Raw genomic sequence first — 18,154 nt, 5'->3', positions numbered from 1 at the left:
CGAGATACTGAATGGCGGGCAGCCCAGATGACGTGAGTACGCTGGACTCATGAGTGGTCTGGCAGTGAGGATGGAGTCATGTGATAGCAGGAGATAGCAGAGCTGCTGGGATCTGAGCTTCTGGAAGTGCCCAACTCCATTAGCCAGGTGGGAAAACAGATTACCAGCTGCCAAACTCTACTCCCTCCATGGGCTCCCCACTGAGGCAGAGCTTCGGGGAGCATCTAACAGGATTAGCAAGTATTCTCTGTTGTGAAATCACCATGGTCCAAACATCTCAGGTGTCAGTTCAGTTCAGCCGCTCAGTCGTGTCCAACTCTGCGATCCCATGGACTGCCGCACGACAGGCCTCCCTGTCCATCACCAACTCCTGGAGTTTACTCAAACTCATGTCCATTGAGTCGGTGCTGCCATCCAACCATGTCATCCTCTGTTGTCCCCTTCTCTTCCTGCCTTCAATCCTTCCCAGCATCAGGGTCTTTTCAAATGAGTCTGTTCTTTGCATCAGGTGTTAGAGGTTAAGAAAAGAGTCCTTTGCCTGAAGGCATGAAGTTATTCAGTCCATTCTGGGGAAAGGGTGGGTCATGATTCCAAAATGCTCTGTAGGAAAACATGTTCGTTTAGAACCAACAGTTATTTGCACTTTCCACCTGACTTTAGTGCCTGTGGCAGGGAATGATCACCGAGGCTCTTACATCCTGCAGAAGGGAAGCATTCAAACACCACCCAGCCCCAGATGGGCAGCAGTCATTCTCTTTCCTACTTTATTTTTTTTTAATTAATTAATCTGGCTGCATCTGTTCTTGTGGCACGAAGGACCTTTCTAGTTGTGACATACAGGGTCATTTTTTTTAATTGTGATATGTGGGATCTACTTTTCTGACCAAGGGTCGAACTCGGGCCTCCTGCATTGGGAACATGGAGTCCTAGCCACTAGACCACCAGGGAAGTCCCTCTCTCCCCTACTTTGAATGTGCACCTTAGGTGTGAATAGAATCTACTTCTAGAGCACAGTGAGGAGTCTCCCTGCCTTCTCCCTGCCAGCAGGTCTAGTGCATGTTGTTTGGGAAAAACTGAGCTGTTCTTGGAAATAGTTCTAGAACTTTTCACTCTTCTGCAGCTCATCACCCCAGCCCCTCAGTTAGGATGCATTACCATGACTGTACTCCATGTCTCCCATAAGCTTGTGATGGTGTCCAGAGTGGAATGGGCTTCCAATTCTCTGCACTGAGCACCTCTGTCTTCCTGGCATAAATAAATATCATACTTCCTGGTATCAGGGAATCAAGGTCCAGAGAGATGGAGAAAGCTGCACTTCCCACATCCCACTATGAAAGTGTCTTTCCTTTCATCTGAATCAAGAGCATCATCCCTTCTGTCCCCTTCCCCACCCCTGCTCCTACATATCTGGACATCCACTTGCTGCTGAAGGTCTGCTCAACCAGAAAGAGGCAGGACTGTTTCTTCGTGGCTAGTTTTCACTCCCCTTGAAGACAAGTGTACCCCTGAGGCACTGACTTTCATCCTAAAGCAATGGCTGGAAACCTTCAGAGACACAGCAGCATTTACTGGAAGCATTACATTTACGCTGTGTCATTTTATTTTTTTTTTAATCTCTATTTGTGTAGTACAGTTCATGACCCTATAAAGGCTTTGGAGAGTGAAGAAAATTTAAATTACAAAAAAGGGGGGGGGCGGTGCAGGAGAGGTGGAGAACAATGCCATGTAGGCTTCTGAGTCTCTCATAATTAATGTGTTGACAAGAAAGGACAGGACACCAGGGAATAAGGAACAGACTGGGGAGTTGGAAGCGATGGGTAGTGTCTGGTCTTTGGCATCTATACATAAACATACGTTTGCTCAACCACCACTGGGCTACATACTGGCCCTCCAAAATTTTAAATGCACAGCCTTACCCTTAAAGTCTTCACAGGCTAGTCGAGGAAACAGATGTGTCAATAAAGCATTGTGCAGGGGCTGCTGATGGTTATGGGCAAGAGAGAGTGCGGGGAGTATGGGCCTTAGAGCAACAAGATCTGGGTTTGAATTCCAGCTGTAAAGCAGGGACTTCAGCCAGAATTTAGCTATGGGGCAAGTTACTTGATCTCTGAGCTTTCTCTGATCTATAAAATGGGGACAAACAACAACTTTACACCGTTGTTGTATAGGTTTGGAGAAGGAAATGGCAACCCACTCCAGTATTCTTGCCTGGAAAATCCCATGGACGGAGGAGCCTAGTAGGCTACAGTCCATGGGGTTGCAAAGAGTCTGACACGACTGAGCGACTTCACTTTCATAGGTTATAGATAATGTGACTTAAGCACCTGGAATATGGAATGCCCCTGAAAATGGTACCTAACTGGGCTTGGCCCTGGCGTCATTTTCATCCTCCTGGTCTTCACACGCTCTTTTACCAACTCCCTGCAGAAAAGACTGAACACTGACTCACATTTCCACACCTCATTTCCTCCTCTGCCAACTCAGAACACAGAAGACTCAGGAGCCATTTGGGCTAAAAGCATAGACCAGCCCCTACCAGTGCTGAGCTCCCTTCTGCAACACCCCAGGCAGTTATCCAGGATAGTGTTCTCCAGAGAGACAGAACCAATAGGAGATTTTATTAGAGAGACAGATACAGGTTGATTGATTGATCGACTGGATGATTTGTTGGTATTGGTGCATACAATTATGGAGGCTAAGAAATTTCACAATCTACATCTTTTGTTAGCTGAAGGCCCAGGGAAGCTGGTCGTATAGTTTTGAGAACTGCAGAGTCAATGATGTAAGTCCCAATCCAAGGGAGAAGACTGACATTCCAGCTCAAGTAGAGAAAGCAAATTTATCCTTCCTCAACCTTTCTATTCTGTGCAGGCTCTCAACAGATTGAGGGCTGGTCTGTCACACTGGGAGGGCAATCTGCTTTACTCATAGAGTACAGGAGATACCAGGAGAGAGGGAATGAACGTGAGGCAGGAGCCAGCCCATGAAGGCTCCACGTGCAGGCTAAGGCGTGCGGATTTTGTGCCTTTGGAACAAACTGATTCTCCTGATAACCTGAAACCTTTGTTAGAAGGTGTGTGGCCAGAGATAGGAGAGTCTGGCCATGAGACGGAGGATGGAGGAGCTAAGTGTCTCCTGCCTTGGGAATTCACCCCACATTTATGATTCTCAGAATTCAGCCAACCAGCCTCACAGATTGGAGAGTTAGTGGAAGCACAGCCATCTGGGCCTCAGTGCTCTATAAGAAGTGCTCAGTGCTTTCTGCTGGATGGCTCGGGGCCCCTGGGAGGGTGGGGTGCAGGAGGAAGCGGTGCCAACTCGTCTCTCCTCTGGAGGTCAGTAATGAGATCCCACCAGCACCTGCTGGCCCACAGTCATGGCATCACTACTGATGATGTATGAGTCCAACAGAAGGATAAAGTCATGCAATGCCAGTGTTCACCAGCGTTATCATCAGTATTTTATGTCATAGCATGTAGGTATGAAGATGCAGCTGCTTCATCCCCAAGAAATGCCAAGGTGACGAGAGGAGGAAAACAAAAATCTCCCCTCCCACCTCCTGTGTACAGACAGGAAGTATGCTGAGCCCAGGCTGCCGGCAGAGCTCCCAGGCTGCTCTGTCCCCATGTTTAAGGGTCCAAACTGCTGCTGCTGCGGAGTCGGCTGCTGGCCAGGAGGGTAGTACATCCCACTTCTTCTCCCTTCAGGTGGCAACTCTGGCCCCTAGATTTTCTCTGATGGAATAGAGTGCCTCCCTGGTGTACGCAGAGCATCAGATCAGCTTCAGGAAGTGTGGCCAAGTAGGGCAGCGAGAGGCTGACCCCAGAGGTCAGGGGGCCCAGCTGGGAGCTTCTGATGCACAGCCACTGCCTGACCAGGGGTTCCGGAGGGGATGGTTCTGAGTTTCTCTTGCAGTTTGAGCTCACAGACATACAACTTTTATTTCGCAGATGCCAGCCCTCTCCTGGGTTCATTTTTTCTGATCCCAGGCATGGATTATTTTTTCATAATAGATGAAAGTTCTAGAAGCATGTTCTGAAACAAAACGAACAAAACAGACTCAGAAGGGCTAGTAAAAGCTAGTCCTGCCCACCCACCCAAGACTCCGTGTGTGTCACAAATATCCCAAATCCTAACAAAACCCTCTACAGAAGATAGTCCTCTCCCCACATCACCCCAGAGAAGAATGTCCAGGTAAGAGGTTCTGTTCACAGACAGCGTTGCAGCATAAGATCTGAATCCCACCTGCCATCTCCTCCTCTTCTTCCAGTTGTGCTTGTTGTGTCCAAAATCCAGGTCTAAAACTAAAAGGCCAACCTTTTCCTAACCTCCATCTTTGTCCCCTCCACAACTAACCAGAGTTTCTGACTTTGCAATAATGTGGAATGGGAACATGGATCCAAACATAGATGATTCATTTTGTAATAATCTATCCTAAAAATATGCTACACTTAGGCTGACTGTAATGCAGGAGACCTGGGTTTGATCCCTGGGTCGGGAAGATCCCCTGGAGAAGGAAATGGCTACCCACTCCAGTATTCTTGCCTGGAGAATTCCATGGACAGAGGAGCCTGGAGGGCTACAGTCCATGGCTCACAAAGAGTTGGATATGACTGAATGACTATCACTTTCACAGGGACAGCAGGAAGCAGCAATGGGAAAAGGAACTTGGGTTGGGTCAGACAAGTTTAGGGTAAAATTCCAGCTCATTCACTCATTCAATAAATATTCATTTATGTTCCTGCTGTGTCCCAAAAACTGTGGTTTACCACATCCTAATTGCATGACTTGGACAAGTCATCTACTTCCTTATTCTTAAATGGAAATAATCACAGGGTCACAATGAGGAAACCCATGTCAGTGTCTAGATCAGAATCAGTGACTCCATAAAATGGGAGACTTTCTCCCTCTTTTTTAGATTCTTTGGCAACTGATATATTATAGAAAACTTCTCTAGTAAAAAGTTCAATAAATTATAACAATCAACCCTCCAAACATCCATCTAATTACCCGTGTTGATAATGCTGTGTCAAAAAAAGACCTTCTCAAATGAGGCAAAGAACCTAGAAGTCACAGAGATTTTAGATTTAGTACAATATTAAAGTTTAAAGACACCATACACAATGATAAGAAATAAGCAGACTGGGAGAAAATCTTACAATACGTATATTGACAAAGCATTAATATAATACCATAAAAGAGCTCCTAGAAACCACAGGAAAAACAAATATCTCAACAGAAAAATAGACAAGGATAATTCATGATAGAAATACAGATGGCTAATAAACATAGGAACAACTTTACTAGTGATCATGGAAATTTAAAGTAAAACAAAGGGAAACATGTCTAGTTTATCAGACTGAGGGTGGGGATAGATAATGACTGAGTGTGGAGATAGATAATGTCTGAGTGTGGATAAAAAGTGCTAATGTTCTGGAAAGAGGATAAATTGGCATAGTCCTTCCTGAGCAAAAATTGGCAACATCTATAAAAATGTAAAATATGCATGCCTGTTAAAAACAATAATTCCACTTCTAGGTACCTATCACGGAGAAGGCAATGGCACCCCACTCCAGTACTCTTGCCTGGCAAATCCCATAGGCGGAGGAGCCTGGTTAGGCTGTAGCCCATGGGGTTGCGAAGAGTCTGACACGATCATGCATTGGAGAAGGAAATGGCAACCCACTCCAGTGTTCTTGCCTGGAGAGTTCCAGTGACAGCAGAGCCTGGTGGGCTGCCATCTATGGGGTCGCACAGAGTCGGACATGACTGAAGTGACTTAGCAGCAGCAGGTACCTATCAAAGTATGTATGAAACATTCATTGCAACATTGTTTGCAGTAGAAAAAAGTTAGAATGGCTAAGTTGTCATTAAGTATCTTATGGTTCACCTATCTCATGGAAAAGCATGAAGCATATCCAACTGAGGCATCTCCATGGGTACTGAAATGAAGAGTTCCCAAGACATCTCACTAATTAATCAAAAGCAAATGGCAGAGACATCTCTATAGCAGGATCACATTTATATCTTTGAAAACATATAACAAATATATGTGGACATATATTTGTACTCCAAGACAGATTATGAATGCAGTGAGGGAGGTAGGGGAACACAGCCTGTGCTGTTTACAGTGATGGCCTTTGGTGGAGGGAAATGGGAATTGAGTCCAGGTGAGAGTGAGAGATGAACCCTCATATAGTCAGATTCACATTTTACTCGGTGTCCTTTTATACTGATTGAATATTTTTCAATGAACATGTATAACTTTAATTTGAAAACTAAGAAAAAAGACTCTTCTTTCAAACCAATAATATTAGTACCCCTGGAGTGAGTCACACTCCCCTCTTACCTGAGCACTATGCAAGCCTCCGAGCTGGTCTCTTGACTGCACTCTTATCCCCTGTCTTGGGCCATTTGGGCTGCTATAAAAAAAAAAATACCCTAAACTGGGGAGAAATGTAGGGACTTCTCTGGCAGTCCAGTGATTAATAATCCACCTTCCAGTGCAGGGAACATTAATTTGATCTCTGGTTGGGCAACTAAGATCCCACCTTCCTCGGGGCAACAAAGCTCACACGCAGCAACTATGGAGCATGCAGGCCACAACTGGAGCGAAGCCCAAATGCACAATGGAAGATCCTGAGTGCCTAATGCAGCCAAAAATAGATAAATATTTAAAAACAAAAGAAGAATAGAAATGTATTGCTCATATTTCTGGAGACTCGGGATTCTAAGACAAAGGCACTGGCAGATTCAGCGTCTGGTGTGAGCCTTCTTCCTGGCTCATAGATGGTCATCTTTTCATTGTACCCTCACATGGTGGGTGGGCTAGGGAACTAACTGATGCCCTCTTTAAAAGGGCTCTAATCCCATTCGAAAGGGTTCCATCCTTATGACCTAATCACCTCCCAAATGTCCCACTTTCAAACACCATTGCACTGGGGGATAAGGTTTCAACATATGAATCTGGGAGAGACAAACATTCAGACTACAGCATCTCTGCAATAGGCTCATCAGAAACAGTGATTTAAAAAATATATGTATCATGGGCTTCCATGGTAGTCCAGTGGTTAAGAATTCACCTGCCAATGCAGGGGACATGAGTTCAGTCCCTGGTCTGGGAACTAAGATCCCATAAGCCCTGCAGCAACAAAGGCCATGTGCCACAACTACTGAAGCCCACGTACCCAAGAGCCCATGCTCTGCAACAAGAGAAACCACTGCAACGAGAAGCCTGCACACCACAACTTGAGAGCAGCCCCCACTCTCTACAACTAGAGGAGGCCCACACACAGCAACAAAGACCTAGTGCAGCCAAAAATAAATGAATTAATTAAATATATATATATATCAGACCACCACCATTCCTGTGCCATCCAGCTCAAATTCCTTTCCATGGCCTATAAAGCCTGACATATCAGCTCTTGCCCATTTCAACCTCATCATCTCTAATTCTCCCCTCCATGATCACGGCCCAAGAGTGCTCCCTGGGACCTTAGCACACAGCTCACACCATCAGTCACACTGAGGTCCTTGGGTAGGTGGGGCAACACAGGCAGAGGGATTAGGAAGTACAAAGGTCCTCAGCACTGTGGAGCTACAGGAGAGTGCTGTTTATCGTCACTTTAACATCACAAAAGATCAGAGGTGTTCACAGGGCAATCTTCTTCCTAATGCCAAAATCTTCCTACTCTACAGTGGTAGTTCATATTGGAATCACTGGTGAAGGTGAAGGTGAAGTCGCTCAGTTGTGTCCGACTCTTTGCAACCCTGTGGACTGTAGCCTACCAGGCTTTTCCATCCATGGGATTCTCCAGGCAAGAATACTGGAGTGGGTTACCATTTCCTTCTCCAGGGGATCTTCCTGACTCAGGGACTCCCGCATTGGAGGCAGACACTTTAACCTCTGAGCCACCAGGGAAGCCAGAGCTTTAAAAATACTGGTACTTAGGCTCTTTCTGCAGAGGTTCTTATTACACCATTTTTCAAAGCTTCCCTGCAGATTTAAAGTGGAATTGGACATGAGAATAACTACTTCACAGCACCTCTGACAAGTGAAGGCATTCATTGATGAATGCCATTCCATACCCTCTCCATTACAGAGGGGAGCATGGGTTCCTTAAACTCAACCAGCCTTCCTCCCCATGCTCACTGGGCCAGGCTAAAAGGACTACAAGTCTGCTCTCCATGCCTAATGAATTCCATCCTTAAAGAATCAAACTTGATAGAAACTTAATCAATAACTAACAGGCTTAGACTTGAAGAAACTGTGAGATTTCAGTGGTGATGTCAAGGAAAATGTCTTGGAGTATAAATCATGGCTCTTGCAGGTGGTTTTCCTGACCTTTTAAAATAGAGTGGATTTCTTTTGCAGGACAGTTCTCTGCAAGGGGAATGTGTGGCAAAGAAACTGGGGTCTCTACTTGAACTCATTTTATTCTGAAACACCAACTGCTACAATCAGAATGCATCTGACTGACCCTGAAAAATTCAGTTCTCTGGGACCTAATACAGTGTAAAAAACTGTTTATAGTCCATATATTGAAAGTGGATGCCCACAATCCTTTGCTTGATGCACTAATGTCTTTCCTTTTTTTGGCCGCACCACGAGGCATGTGGGACCAAATTTCCACCCCCCAGAGATCGAACCCCTGCCCTGCACTGGAAAGTGGAGTCTTAACCACTGGCCACTGGGGAAGTCCCAACCGCTCTAATTTCTCATGCAAGCTCCCTCTGTTTGCAGTAAGTATGATGTGTCAGCCACAGTGCTCTGGAGTTGACAGCTGTGACCTCAATCTCCAAGTCTCCCTACCATCTGGGGAGTGCAGTGGCCTGTCAACTCTGAAAGAGGCTTGGGGGAAAGTGACCATTAGTAGGAAAGCTCTGTGACCAAAGGCATTATTTATAATTCCTAGAAACATAACAAAGAAGAAAGGGGAAGATGAAAATAGAAAGAGGGCCTGTCACCCTCATCGTCTTTTCTCCAAGCTCTGCAGCATGGCCTGTCTCTCCCAAAATATAATCTGAGATGAAGAAACCTGCTTCAACTAAACACTGCCGTTCTTCCCTCAGTTCTCTGCCAATACAAAGGCTTCTGTCACATGGAAGGAGATACAAGAGACAGAAAATGATGAAAATTGTCATACTGACTTCACAAATGCAGATAAGAAGCAGGGGCCACTGGCAAGATTACTCTAAGATGGTGAATCTCAACCCTGGTGGCATATTGCAATCACCAAGGGAGTTTTAAAAACACTGATCCTGCATCCCATCTCCAGAGCTTCTGGTTTAATTGGAATTGGATGGATCCTGGGCTGGAGATTTTTTTTTTAAGCTCCAGATGACTAACTCAAGCCAGAGTTGAAAACCCTCCCATAGTTTGGCATAGGGTTCCAAGCACCCATACAATGATCCTAAATATAATCAACCTCCAGAAATGAGTATAAGTTTGAAAAGAAAAAGCATTTTGGGAGAAAGTCTAGGTAGGATGATTCCTTCTCAAGGTAAGGCATTAGTGCAGTAAGAAAATATTTCTAAATTCATAGACAATATGAAACTGGGGTAGAGGGATTCAATTATTATTAACACAAAGACTGAAACAAAGGAAAAAGCAAGTGTGTGGGCTCAACAAAGCAAATCAGCTGAGAAGTTCCCCTATTAACATGGGGGATTTTTCTTTTTAATGGGAAAAAAAAAGTTCTTAGAAGCAAGCAGTGGGTAAAACATGAGTCACTCTTTTTTCCAGAATCAAGAAAAATCCACAGTAAATATCCATTGTGCCCTATGATAGCCAGGGAATGTTTATTCCATTGTGGCTTTTCAGAGAACAGAATTAAAATCAATATAATATTGATTTTAGTCTTTGTGGAATATGTCACAAATGTTTGTATATGACTTTTAAATGCCAGAATTATTAAAACAGTGGAGCACACCCTCCTTTCTTAGTGAGACAAGGGCAACTCAAGGTTACAAATGATCCCGCCTCTGATGTATATTTTCCATAGTATGTTATAAAGTGCAACTCCATTCCAAGCACTCCTCTGTTACACATTATATAGCACTATGGGTTCTCCATTGCCTCCCTGCAAAGTTTCCATGCCCCCTTCTCCAGTCTTCTTTATCTCTGAAGTTTTCCTTACTACCCTGTGCTCCAGACACACATGGCCCCCAGACAGCTCTGCTCTATCACACCTCTCAGCTTTTGTCCATGTTCTCCTTGTCCTGAGATAGCCTTCTTCCATGTACCCCAGTCCTCCCAGGTCTAGAGAAACTCATATCTCTCAAGACTCAGTTCAAAAGTAATTTCAACTATAAAGCTTTTCCTGACCTGTCTGTAAAGAACTGACCTCTCCCTCTTTTGCCCACTACCCCCTCTAACGTGCACACTTACACTTGACCATTTATATGTTTACCTAATTTCCCATCCAGGCTCAGAGAGCTTTGATGGCAGAGATGGTGATTCATTTATATACCAGCACTTATAAGACTAATTGATAGAAAGTTTTCAATAAGCTTATTTTATGAGTTGAGCTTAACTGAATGTAATGAATGAATTTAACACTCCATAAATTAACCTCCCTCTCCTCCTCTCTCTCTCTCTCTCTCAACACACACATATACACACAAAGGAGGGAAGAGAAGGCTAAGAAGGGATAAGAAGGCTAAGAAAGGAAGAGAAGGCTAACAAGAGTCCAGAGGGGGGACACCTCTTATGAAAGTTCCATGATCAGTCAGATTGTCAGACCTTACTTACCATGGATGTTCTTCGCCCAGGGGCTGAAGGCAGAAGTGAGGGGCTGTTTTCCCGGTGTGGAAAGCCCTGGCAAGAGCTATTTCGAGAAGTGGAGCTTCCTGAGTCACTGTACAGCTGTCCCTTTTCAGAAAACAGTCTGGACAGGAAGCTGGCCTTGCGACTGCCAGGGTAAGATCTGTCTCTTGCCTCTTGGACCCTGCTGTCTGTCATGCTGCCATCGCTGTGTCTGCAGTGACTGTGCAAGTCTGCAAGAGGTTCCCCTGAGGGTTGTAGGTCCTGGGGCTGCTCCCAGGGTCCTGTTGTATGTGATGGACAATGCCTAGGAGCCATCTTTGTACCTAGCCAGGAGTGAGGTCTTATATTCTGCAAGCCAAATGAAGAATGGTCTGGCTGCTGTCCTGGGTGCTGAATTCTAGCACCGTCGTCCCAGGGACATGGGCTGTGGACATGGAGCTGTCCGTTGTGCTGATTCTTCTCAGCCCAGTCTTTTTTACTACAGCAAGGGTCTACATCAAGTTGCCTGGCCTGTGGGATATGCCACGTGGTTTTAGAATTCGGCACATTGACTCGGATTACTTGCTGTTGATTGTTGGCTTGAAGTAGGGAGATTTTTTCAGGGAAGGGAGAGCAAGTCATACACTCCTGGGTCACTGAATATTTTTTCAAATGGAATGGAGGTCTCCTTTCATCCTCAATGCCCTCACTGCTGGATTTGTCATAAAGTGCCCTCATGATTTTCCTGATGCCCAGATGAAATATTTCCAATATGTTGAGAAACAAAGAGATGGCTGCAATGCTATGCATAAAGAGCATGAAAATGGTCTTTTCTGTGGGCCTGGACACAAAGCAATCCACTGCATTGGGGCAAGGAGGTTGAGTACATTTGTAAAGAGGGTGCATTTGAAACCCATAGAGAATATATTGGCCTACCATGAACCCTACTTCCAGCACAGATCTGGTCAACACGTGTAAGACATAAGTACGCAGCAGACATCCTTTCAGTGGGACTTTTTGTATCCTCTTCTGCTCCTCTAATTTCCTCAGTTCTCTATCCATCCTTTGCTGATCCTCCAATTCAAGCTCTGGATTCTCCATCTGGGCTCTAAGCTGTGACTTCTTCCTCTGCCTTTCCTTTTCAAAGGCCCTGAGTCTATACAGTGCATGGCCCATATATACTAGAGAGGGAGAAGACACAAAAATGATCTGTAAAACCCAGAACCTGATCAAGGAGATAGGGAAAGCAGTATCATAACAGACAGTGTTGCAACCTGGCTGCTGGGTGTTGCAGGCAAATGCTGACTGTTCATCATCCCAGACATCTTCAGCAGCCACACCAAGTATCAGCATTCGGAAAATGAAGAGGATGGTCAGCCAGATTTTCCCCACCATGGTTGAGTGGGAGTGAACGTCCTCTAAGATGCCACCCAATAAATTCCAATCCCCCATGGTAAGAGACTAATGTCTGAAACATACAGAAAACACTAAGATTAATAGAATCCATGGGTATAATATATAAAAACACAATCAATACAACAGGTCCTCTCTTCATGTCAATAAAACTATGAAGGATTTTCCAGCCCTAATATTTATGGTTCATGCTTGCTGAAATATTTCTAAGGAATAGGTTTTGGAAAAAATACTAAAGACCCTCCCCAGTCCAACCCAATTCCTTCCTATCCTCTTCTCTCCTACACAAAGTTGACTGTCATTCTAGTATACTCATTGGCCATCATATTTGTACAATACTTTCTATTCCATAATTTTGCTCATTTTTCTAACATATGAGATGCCATATTTACATCTTGCAGGATCTTAAAGAAGTCTCAACTTCTTTAGGAAGTCTTCCCCAGCCATCTCAAGTCAGAGCGCTTTTCCCATGTCTGAATTCATACAACACTAGTGCTTGTATTACTCACTTGGTACCGTGCCTAAAATGAGCTTTGTGATAGTTGTCTTATGTTCTCTTTTCTGAAAAGGTACTCTTTTAACAGACAGAGATGTTTTCTGTTTCATTTTCATCTTGACATATGAAGGCATCAATAAATAAGAGTGAACTGAATTGTCTTTTCTTTTTAAAAACTCAGCTCCTTGACTCTATCACTGGAAAAATCATCAACATTAAAACCAAGTAGATCCTCATTATATATTATCGATGGCTCCTACTGCAAGACTGAAAGTACAAGTAGAGAGAATAGAACTCAGCCAAATAAACCCTCAGGAACTGGCACAGGGTAGCAGTAAAGATTAGCAGGCTCAGAAGCAGTACCAGCAATGACATATGATTAGATCTACAAAGCCATATCTGGAACAGAAGATTTTCATGGAAGCTCTGCTTACTTAGAAGAAAAGTGAATATACCTGCTTTGCTAGTTTTGATTCTTGAAAGAATCAAAGCATAGCTGACATGAATGGGTCATTGGGTTCACCTTGAAAAAAACAAGACATCTTTCAAGGTTCAATGAGGTTAAAATACTTGAGGGTTTACAGGCTTCTAATGTGGATGACTTCCAGATATGAAAGAAACAGAGGAAAAACAGTTAAGTGTTGTTAAGTTAAACTAATAATGAAACAATTCTCTCTTTCCACAATTCATTTATTCAATAATGTGTACTATAATTTATCATAAAGGCATTGTGCTAGATACCAAGGAATTCAACAATGAACAATAAATACATACTTCATTCAGACTTCACCGTACTTAGTCACCAGGAATTCCCAGTAACATATAAAATGGACAGTGAAAAAGTTATGAATATCAAATCAAAAATATGAGGGAAAAAACCCACAGAATTGTTATATTTTCCCTACTTATCTCCAAACACAAAAGTAAATTCCAGATGGAATAAAGTATTAAATGTAAAACAATTAAACCATAGAAGTATTGAAGTAAAATGTAAGAGAATGTCCTATAATGTTGAAGTAGAAGGAAGCTTTTTAAGTACATCAATACCAGAAATTATAAATAGGGAAAAAATTAGATTTTACCCAACAAAACTGAATAGCAAAAGTGGAGATGTCCAGAAGGTATTTGGGTCTAGAGAATAACAACAAAAGATGCAAACTACAGATAAATAAGCATTTGTAAATAATTATTGAATAGGTTGAGATCACCTAGGGACAAAAAGAAAAAGTAAGCCAATGGCTGAACCCTGAGAAACAGCATGGGAAAAAAAGTCTACAAATGAAAATGAGAAATGGCCAATGAGAAAGAGGGGGAAAACTATAAGGGTGAAGTCACTGAAACCAAAGCAGGACAGAGTTTCAAGGAGAGAACAGTTGACAATATCAAATACCATTATTTAAATCAATTTAATGGTGGGATAGATCATGCTCAGGGATTAGAAAACTAAACATTTATAAAGATGTCAATTCTTTCCAAATTCACTCATCTGTAGCTCACTGAATAAAGTCCTATAAATATATATATATGTACATATATGTATATGAGATGTATATATATGTGACTATCTAAGTGTGGAGAGAAGACCCAGAAGGCACACATGAGGAAGTTCATATAGGTTACTGGAGGTCTGTAGGAGAACATGAGGGTGGAAGGAAGAGCTTGAAGGCAGAGGCAAAAAGATAAAGGAGAGAGACGCTTCTAAGGAAGCATGACTGATTCTCCTCTAGTACTCACATTTATATAAATGCATACCTGTATGTACATACATATGCATAAACACCTTTTAAAATAAAATTTAAAAGCAGTAGGTACCTGTCAGAATCTAGCAGAGGTATTAATGAGTCTTTTCTATTTTACTCCACGCTGCTGCTGCTAAGTCGCTTCAGTCGTGTCCGACTCTGTGCGACCCCATAGACGGCAGCCCACTAGGCTCCCCCGTCCCTGGGATTCTCCAGGCAAGAACCCTGGAGTGGGTTGCCATTTCCTTCTCCAGTATTTTACTCCATACACTTGTTCAAAATTCAAAAATTCAAAATGTAGTCATATCACTTGCAAATAAGTTAATTATAAAATTTTGTACTATTGCCTCACTAACTGAAACAATAATTTACTAAGTTCTATCCTCTCTTAAAGAGTTTCAGTCCTTTCCCATAATTATTCCTTTAATATTGTCTGGCCATTATTCTTTATTAAAAACTAACTCATTTAGCACTTAAAAAAAAAATCTAGAGCTTCTATTTTATATAAAAACCTGAAAGTGAAAAAGCTAACTCATTTTATTAACTTATTCTCGATTTAGAAATCCTAAACTAATGTTCTTTTTGCCACTATCTCTTTAAAATATAGAAATTATAATTTTTAAATAGCAAGAAGAAAACTGGAAATAGGAAATACATTAAACAGAAAAACAATCATGCATATTAGCATGCAAGAGTGAGATCCTTTAGACAAATATTTGTTTCCTCAGGTCCAAGTAATAATCTTGAATTTTCTTTCATTATCAAATAAAATATAAAGAAGCTGGTGCTCCTTTTGTGAGTTTTACTTCAAATATTACCTTTGTAACCCCACAGGAATTTCCTGTATTTCTCACAAACAAAAGAGATACTATATATTTACCACTTACCTTAGGAGTAGATAAAAAAATGACTGGGCTCCAAGAACCTTCAAGTTGGACCATGTGTGGCTAATTAGTGGAACTGCTGCTGGTTGCAGATATAAAGGCTCTGACCTGCTGGCTGTGGGGACCAGTTCAGAATAAGCTCAGTAATTTTGATCAATGGAGTCTAACCTAGTCCTCCCCTGAGGTCAAGATGTCCTTTGGTGCTTTTAAATTTTCTTGTTTTTTCCTAATTGGCATGAGGCTGGAGCCCCTCCTAGTGTACCATATTTGGAAATGAAAAGTGAAACAAATGAGAATTTTCCTTTTTCATTTGTGGGTGATTACAGTGATTTGAATTTTGGTGCATTTCTTTCAGTCAATTGATTGCTCTGTGAATCAATGTCACAGATCAATGGGTCATGTCCAATTTCATCAAGAGCCGCCTGGGGCGAGTCTGGCCTCACCAAATGGGAACAAGTAATAATAGAGTGACAATCAAACCCCAAGTGTTCTTGCAAATCATGTCAGGCTGAAAGGAGAAATAGCTCAAAAGGAAATTAAACATTTTCAGACCACCAAGAGGGGGCTGTGCCTGTCTGTAGATTATGTGTTCTAGCAATATTCTATTAGGCTGAAACAGGCAGCTCAGGAAAAAATTTATTTTTTTCCAGTAGAGAATCTGAAAACCTTAGAAACCCATGTCAAAGTTTTATAAAGTGTTTGAATTCAGCGAGGTCAAATGATTTGCCCAAGGCAAACAGAGACCAGATCTTCTAACTCCCAGCCCTGCAGAATCTTCCGTTCGTCACATCTCAAGTACATAATCTTACTGTCACCTTAGAGGAGTTGAGAGCAGTGGTGTTACTAGAACACAAGAATGGCTTCAAGTCACAGCTCTGAGGCACACTTCTAAGCTTGGTCTTTTCCATATAATACATAGAAAGTACATAAAATCATTCCTAAGTATCATCTGCCCATATATTTAGTTTTAAAGAAAGGATGATAATGAAAGGTAGACAGGTTGAGGTGGGGAGGTTAAATTTCCACTACCCTGGCACACTAGCCTCAAGTACAAACTGACAGAATTAACTAGAGGTGAAATCACACAATGTGTTAATATGTGCATTTGCATAGTTTTGGGTATATTGTCCAAGAAAGCCCTTGACATTTACTCCTAAAGTTCACCTGCACAGTAATGAATTTAAAAGCTTAAATGCATTTTACCAGAATCAAAATACTAAATTCATATGTTTATAAGGGTATATAAAATAAGTCCTAACATTAGGTGCCTCAAGGGAAGGTAACATGATGAGGAAGAGGTGAGATGAATACTTTTACATGGAATTCTCTAAATGTGTTACCTGCTCAAGAAAATAAATGTTCAAGCTAGAAAGAAAAAAAAAAAATAAATGCAACCATACATCTGATTTTTTTAGAAGTCTTCAGCATATGAATCAATCCAATCTTTACTCTTGAAGACTTTGAGCAACTAAGTGAATTATCTTTAAGACAGGCACAGAACGAATAACTCTACAAACCTCACAGAAGTAACTGAAATGTCCTGATGAGGTCAGTAATGTTGGCACTGCATAGCTATGGGAAACACAGGAGCACCACTGAGTTGAGCTTCATCAAAACTCGCCCGAGGGTTCAGCAAAAATTAGCATATCAGAGGCTGAGGATTCACTGTCATAGAAGACAAGTTTGGTTTTGTTTATTTATTTTTCTAAAGGTCCTACTTTTACACCAAAAGTTTTGCTGAATCTGTGGAGTCATTAGTAGGTCTAAAATACACTCAGGTATGAAACACAAGGGAACAGAAAGGTTAGCGAGAATAAACATCTCAGGGTAGAGAAAGAGGCACAGGTTCATAGCCTCCGCCTTTGTGCTCTCAATGGTCTCCAGTATTCACAATGTCATCTTGTTCACACCTGGTGATATAAACTCCTGGGGGCAGAAGCGAGATCCCCCTAAGACTCATGACTTGCTTTATTGCAGTGGTTTGGAACCAAACCTGCAATATCCCTGAGGTCTGCCTATACACACATCACCAAGATATCAGGTAATTCACTCAACCCCTAGCTCTTGAAACATTTTCTGCACTTTTTTTTTTTTTTTATGGAGTACTCTCTTCAAAAATGTTTACAATGTGGATCTTTGAGTGATAAATCTTACTGAACTTTTACATGTGAATAACAATATAAATTAACATAAAATTTTAGCTCTAATACTTTAAAAATAGTTTTCTTACAGCAAGCATTGCCCTTCAAAAGAGTAAGGTCAGTATGATTCCTGTTCTTTGCACAATGATCTACTATCTAAAAGTCTTTACATTTTTCTTATTATCTTTAATATTCCTAATTTCAGTATGTGTCTAGATATGGGGTACTTTTTGCCATTGGGCACCCTATGGTGTCTCAATCTTTAACATTTTTTCTTCTGACCTTGTGTGTTACTTGAATGTTGGGACATCTACTTATGTCCTTCATCCCACTTCTAGATTCGTATCATCAGTTCAGTCGCTCAGTCGTGTCCGACTCTGCAACCCCATGGACTGCAGCACGCCAGGCTTCCCAGTCCATCACCAACTCCCAGAGTCTGCTCAAACTCACGTCCATCAACTCGGTGATGCCATCCAACCATCTCATCCTCAGTCATCCCCTTCTCCCACCTTCAATCTTTCCCAGCATCAGTTCAGTTCAGTCGCTCAGTCGTGTCCGACTCTGCGACCCCATGAATCGCAGCACGCCAGGCCTCCCTGTCCATCACCAACTCCTGCAGGTCACTCAGACTCACGTCCATCGAGTCAGTGATGCCATCCAGCCATCTCCCTTCTCCTCCTGCCCCTAATCCCTCCCAGCATCAGAGTCTTTTCCAATGAGTCAACTCTTTGCAT

General features: G+C 42.4%; 1 protein-coding gene across 3 annotated transcripts; it reads right to left on the bottom strand.

Annotated features, from left to right (window-relative positions):
* Window positions 1–2,597: 2,597 nt before the first annotated feature.
* On the bottom strand, window positions 2,598–17,887 carry GJA10 (gap junction protein alpha 10). Of its 3 annotated transcripts, none has more exons than XM_044924295.2 (5): window positions 12,022–17,887; window positions 10,754–11,928; window positions 6,350–6,422; window positions 5,011–5,063; window positions 2,598–4,035 (listed from the first exon to the last, which is right to left on the bottom strand). In XM_044924295.2, exons 1-3 carry the CDS (start codon window positions 12,197–12,199, stop codon window positions 6,357–6,359), a joined length of 1,419 nt encoding a protein of 472 aa, XP_044780230.2. In that variant the 5' UTR covers window positions 12,200–17,887; the 3' UTR covers window positions 2,598–4,035; window positions 5,011–5,063; window positions 6,350–6,356. The 3 variants fall into 3 exon arrangements, with proteins under 3 accessions (XP_044780230.2, XP_044780229.2, XP_025150388.3); XM_044924294.2 differs by having other exon boundaries at window positions 10,754–12,215; window positions 14,469–17,887; XM_025294603.3 differs by lacking the exons at window positions 5,011–5,063; window positions 6,350–6,422 and having other exon boundaries at window positions 10,754–17,887.
* Between the last annotated feature and the right edge of the window lie 267 nt (window positions 17,888–18,154).

This window comes from Bubalus bubalis, chromosome 10 (genome assembly GCF_019923935.1).
Source record: "Bubalus bubalis isolate 160015118507 breed Murrah chromosome 10, NDDB_SH_1, whole genome shotgun sequence".
Classification (NCBI taxonomy): domain Eukaryota; kingdom Metazoa; phylum Chordata; class Mammalia; order Artiodactyla; family Bovidae; genus Bubalus; species Bubalus bubalis.
Note: the sequence above shows the minus strand (reverse complement) of the source record. Positions and strands in the feature narration are given on the sequence as shown.

Coding starts and splice junctions, on each gene's coding strand:
- GJA10 (XM_044924294.2), bottom strand. CDS start 12,199: ATGGGGGATTGGAATTTATTGGGTGGCATCTTAGAGGACGTTCACTCC. Junction 6,423..10,753: donor CTGGGCGAAGAACATCCATG/GTAAGTAAGGTC, acceptor TTTTTTTTATAG/CAGCCCAAATGGCCCAAGAC.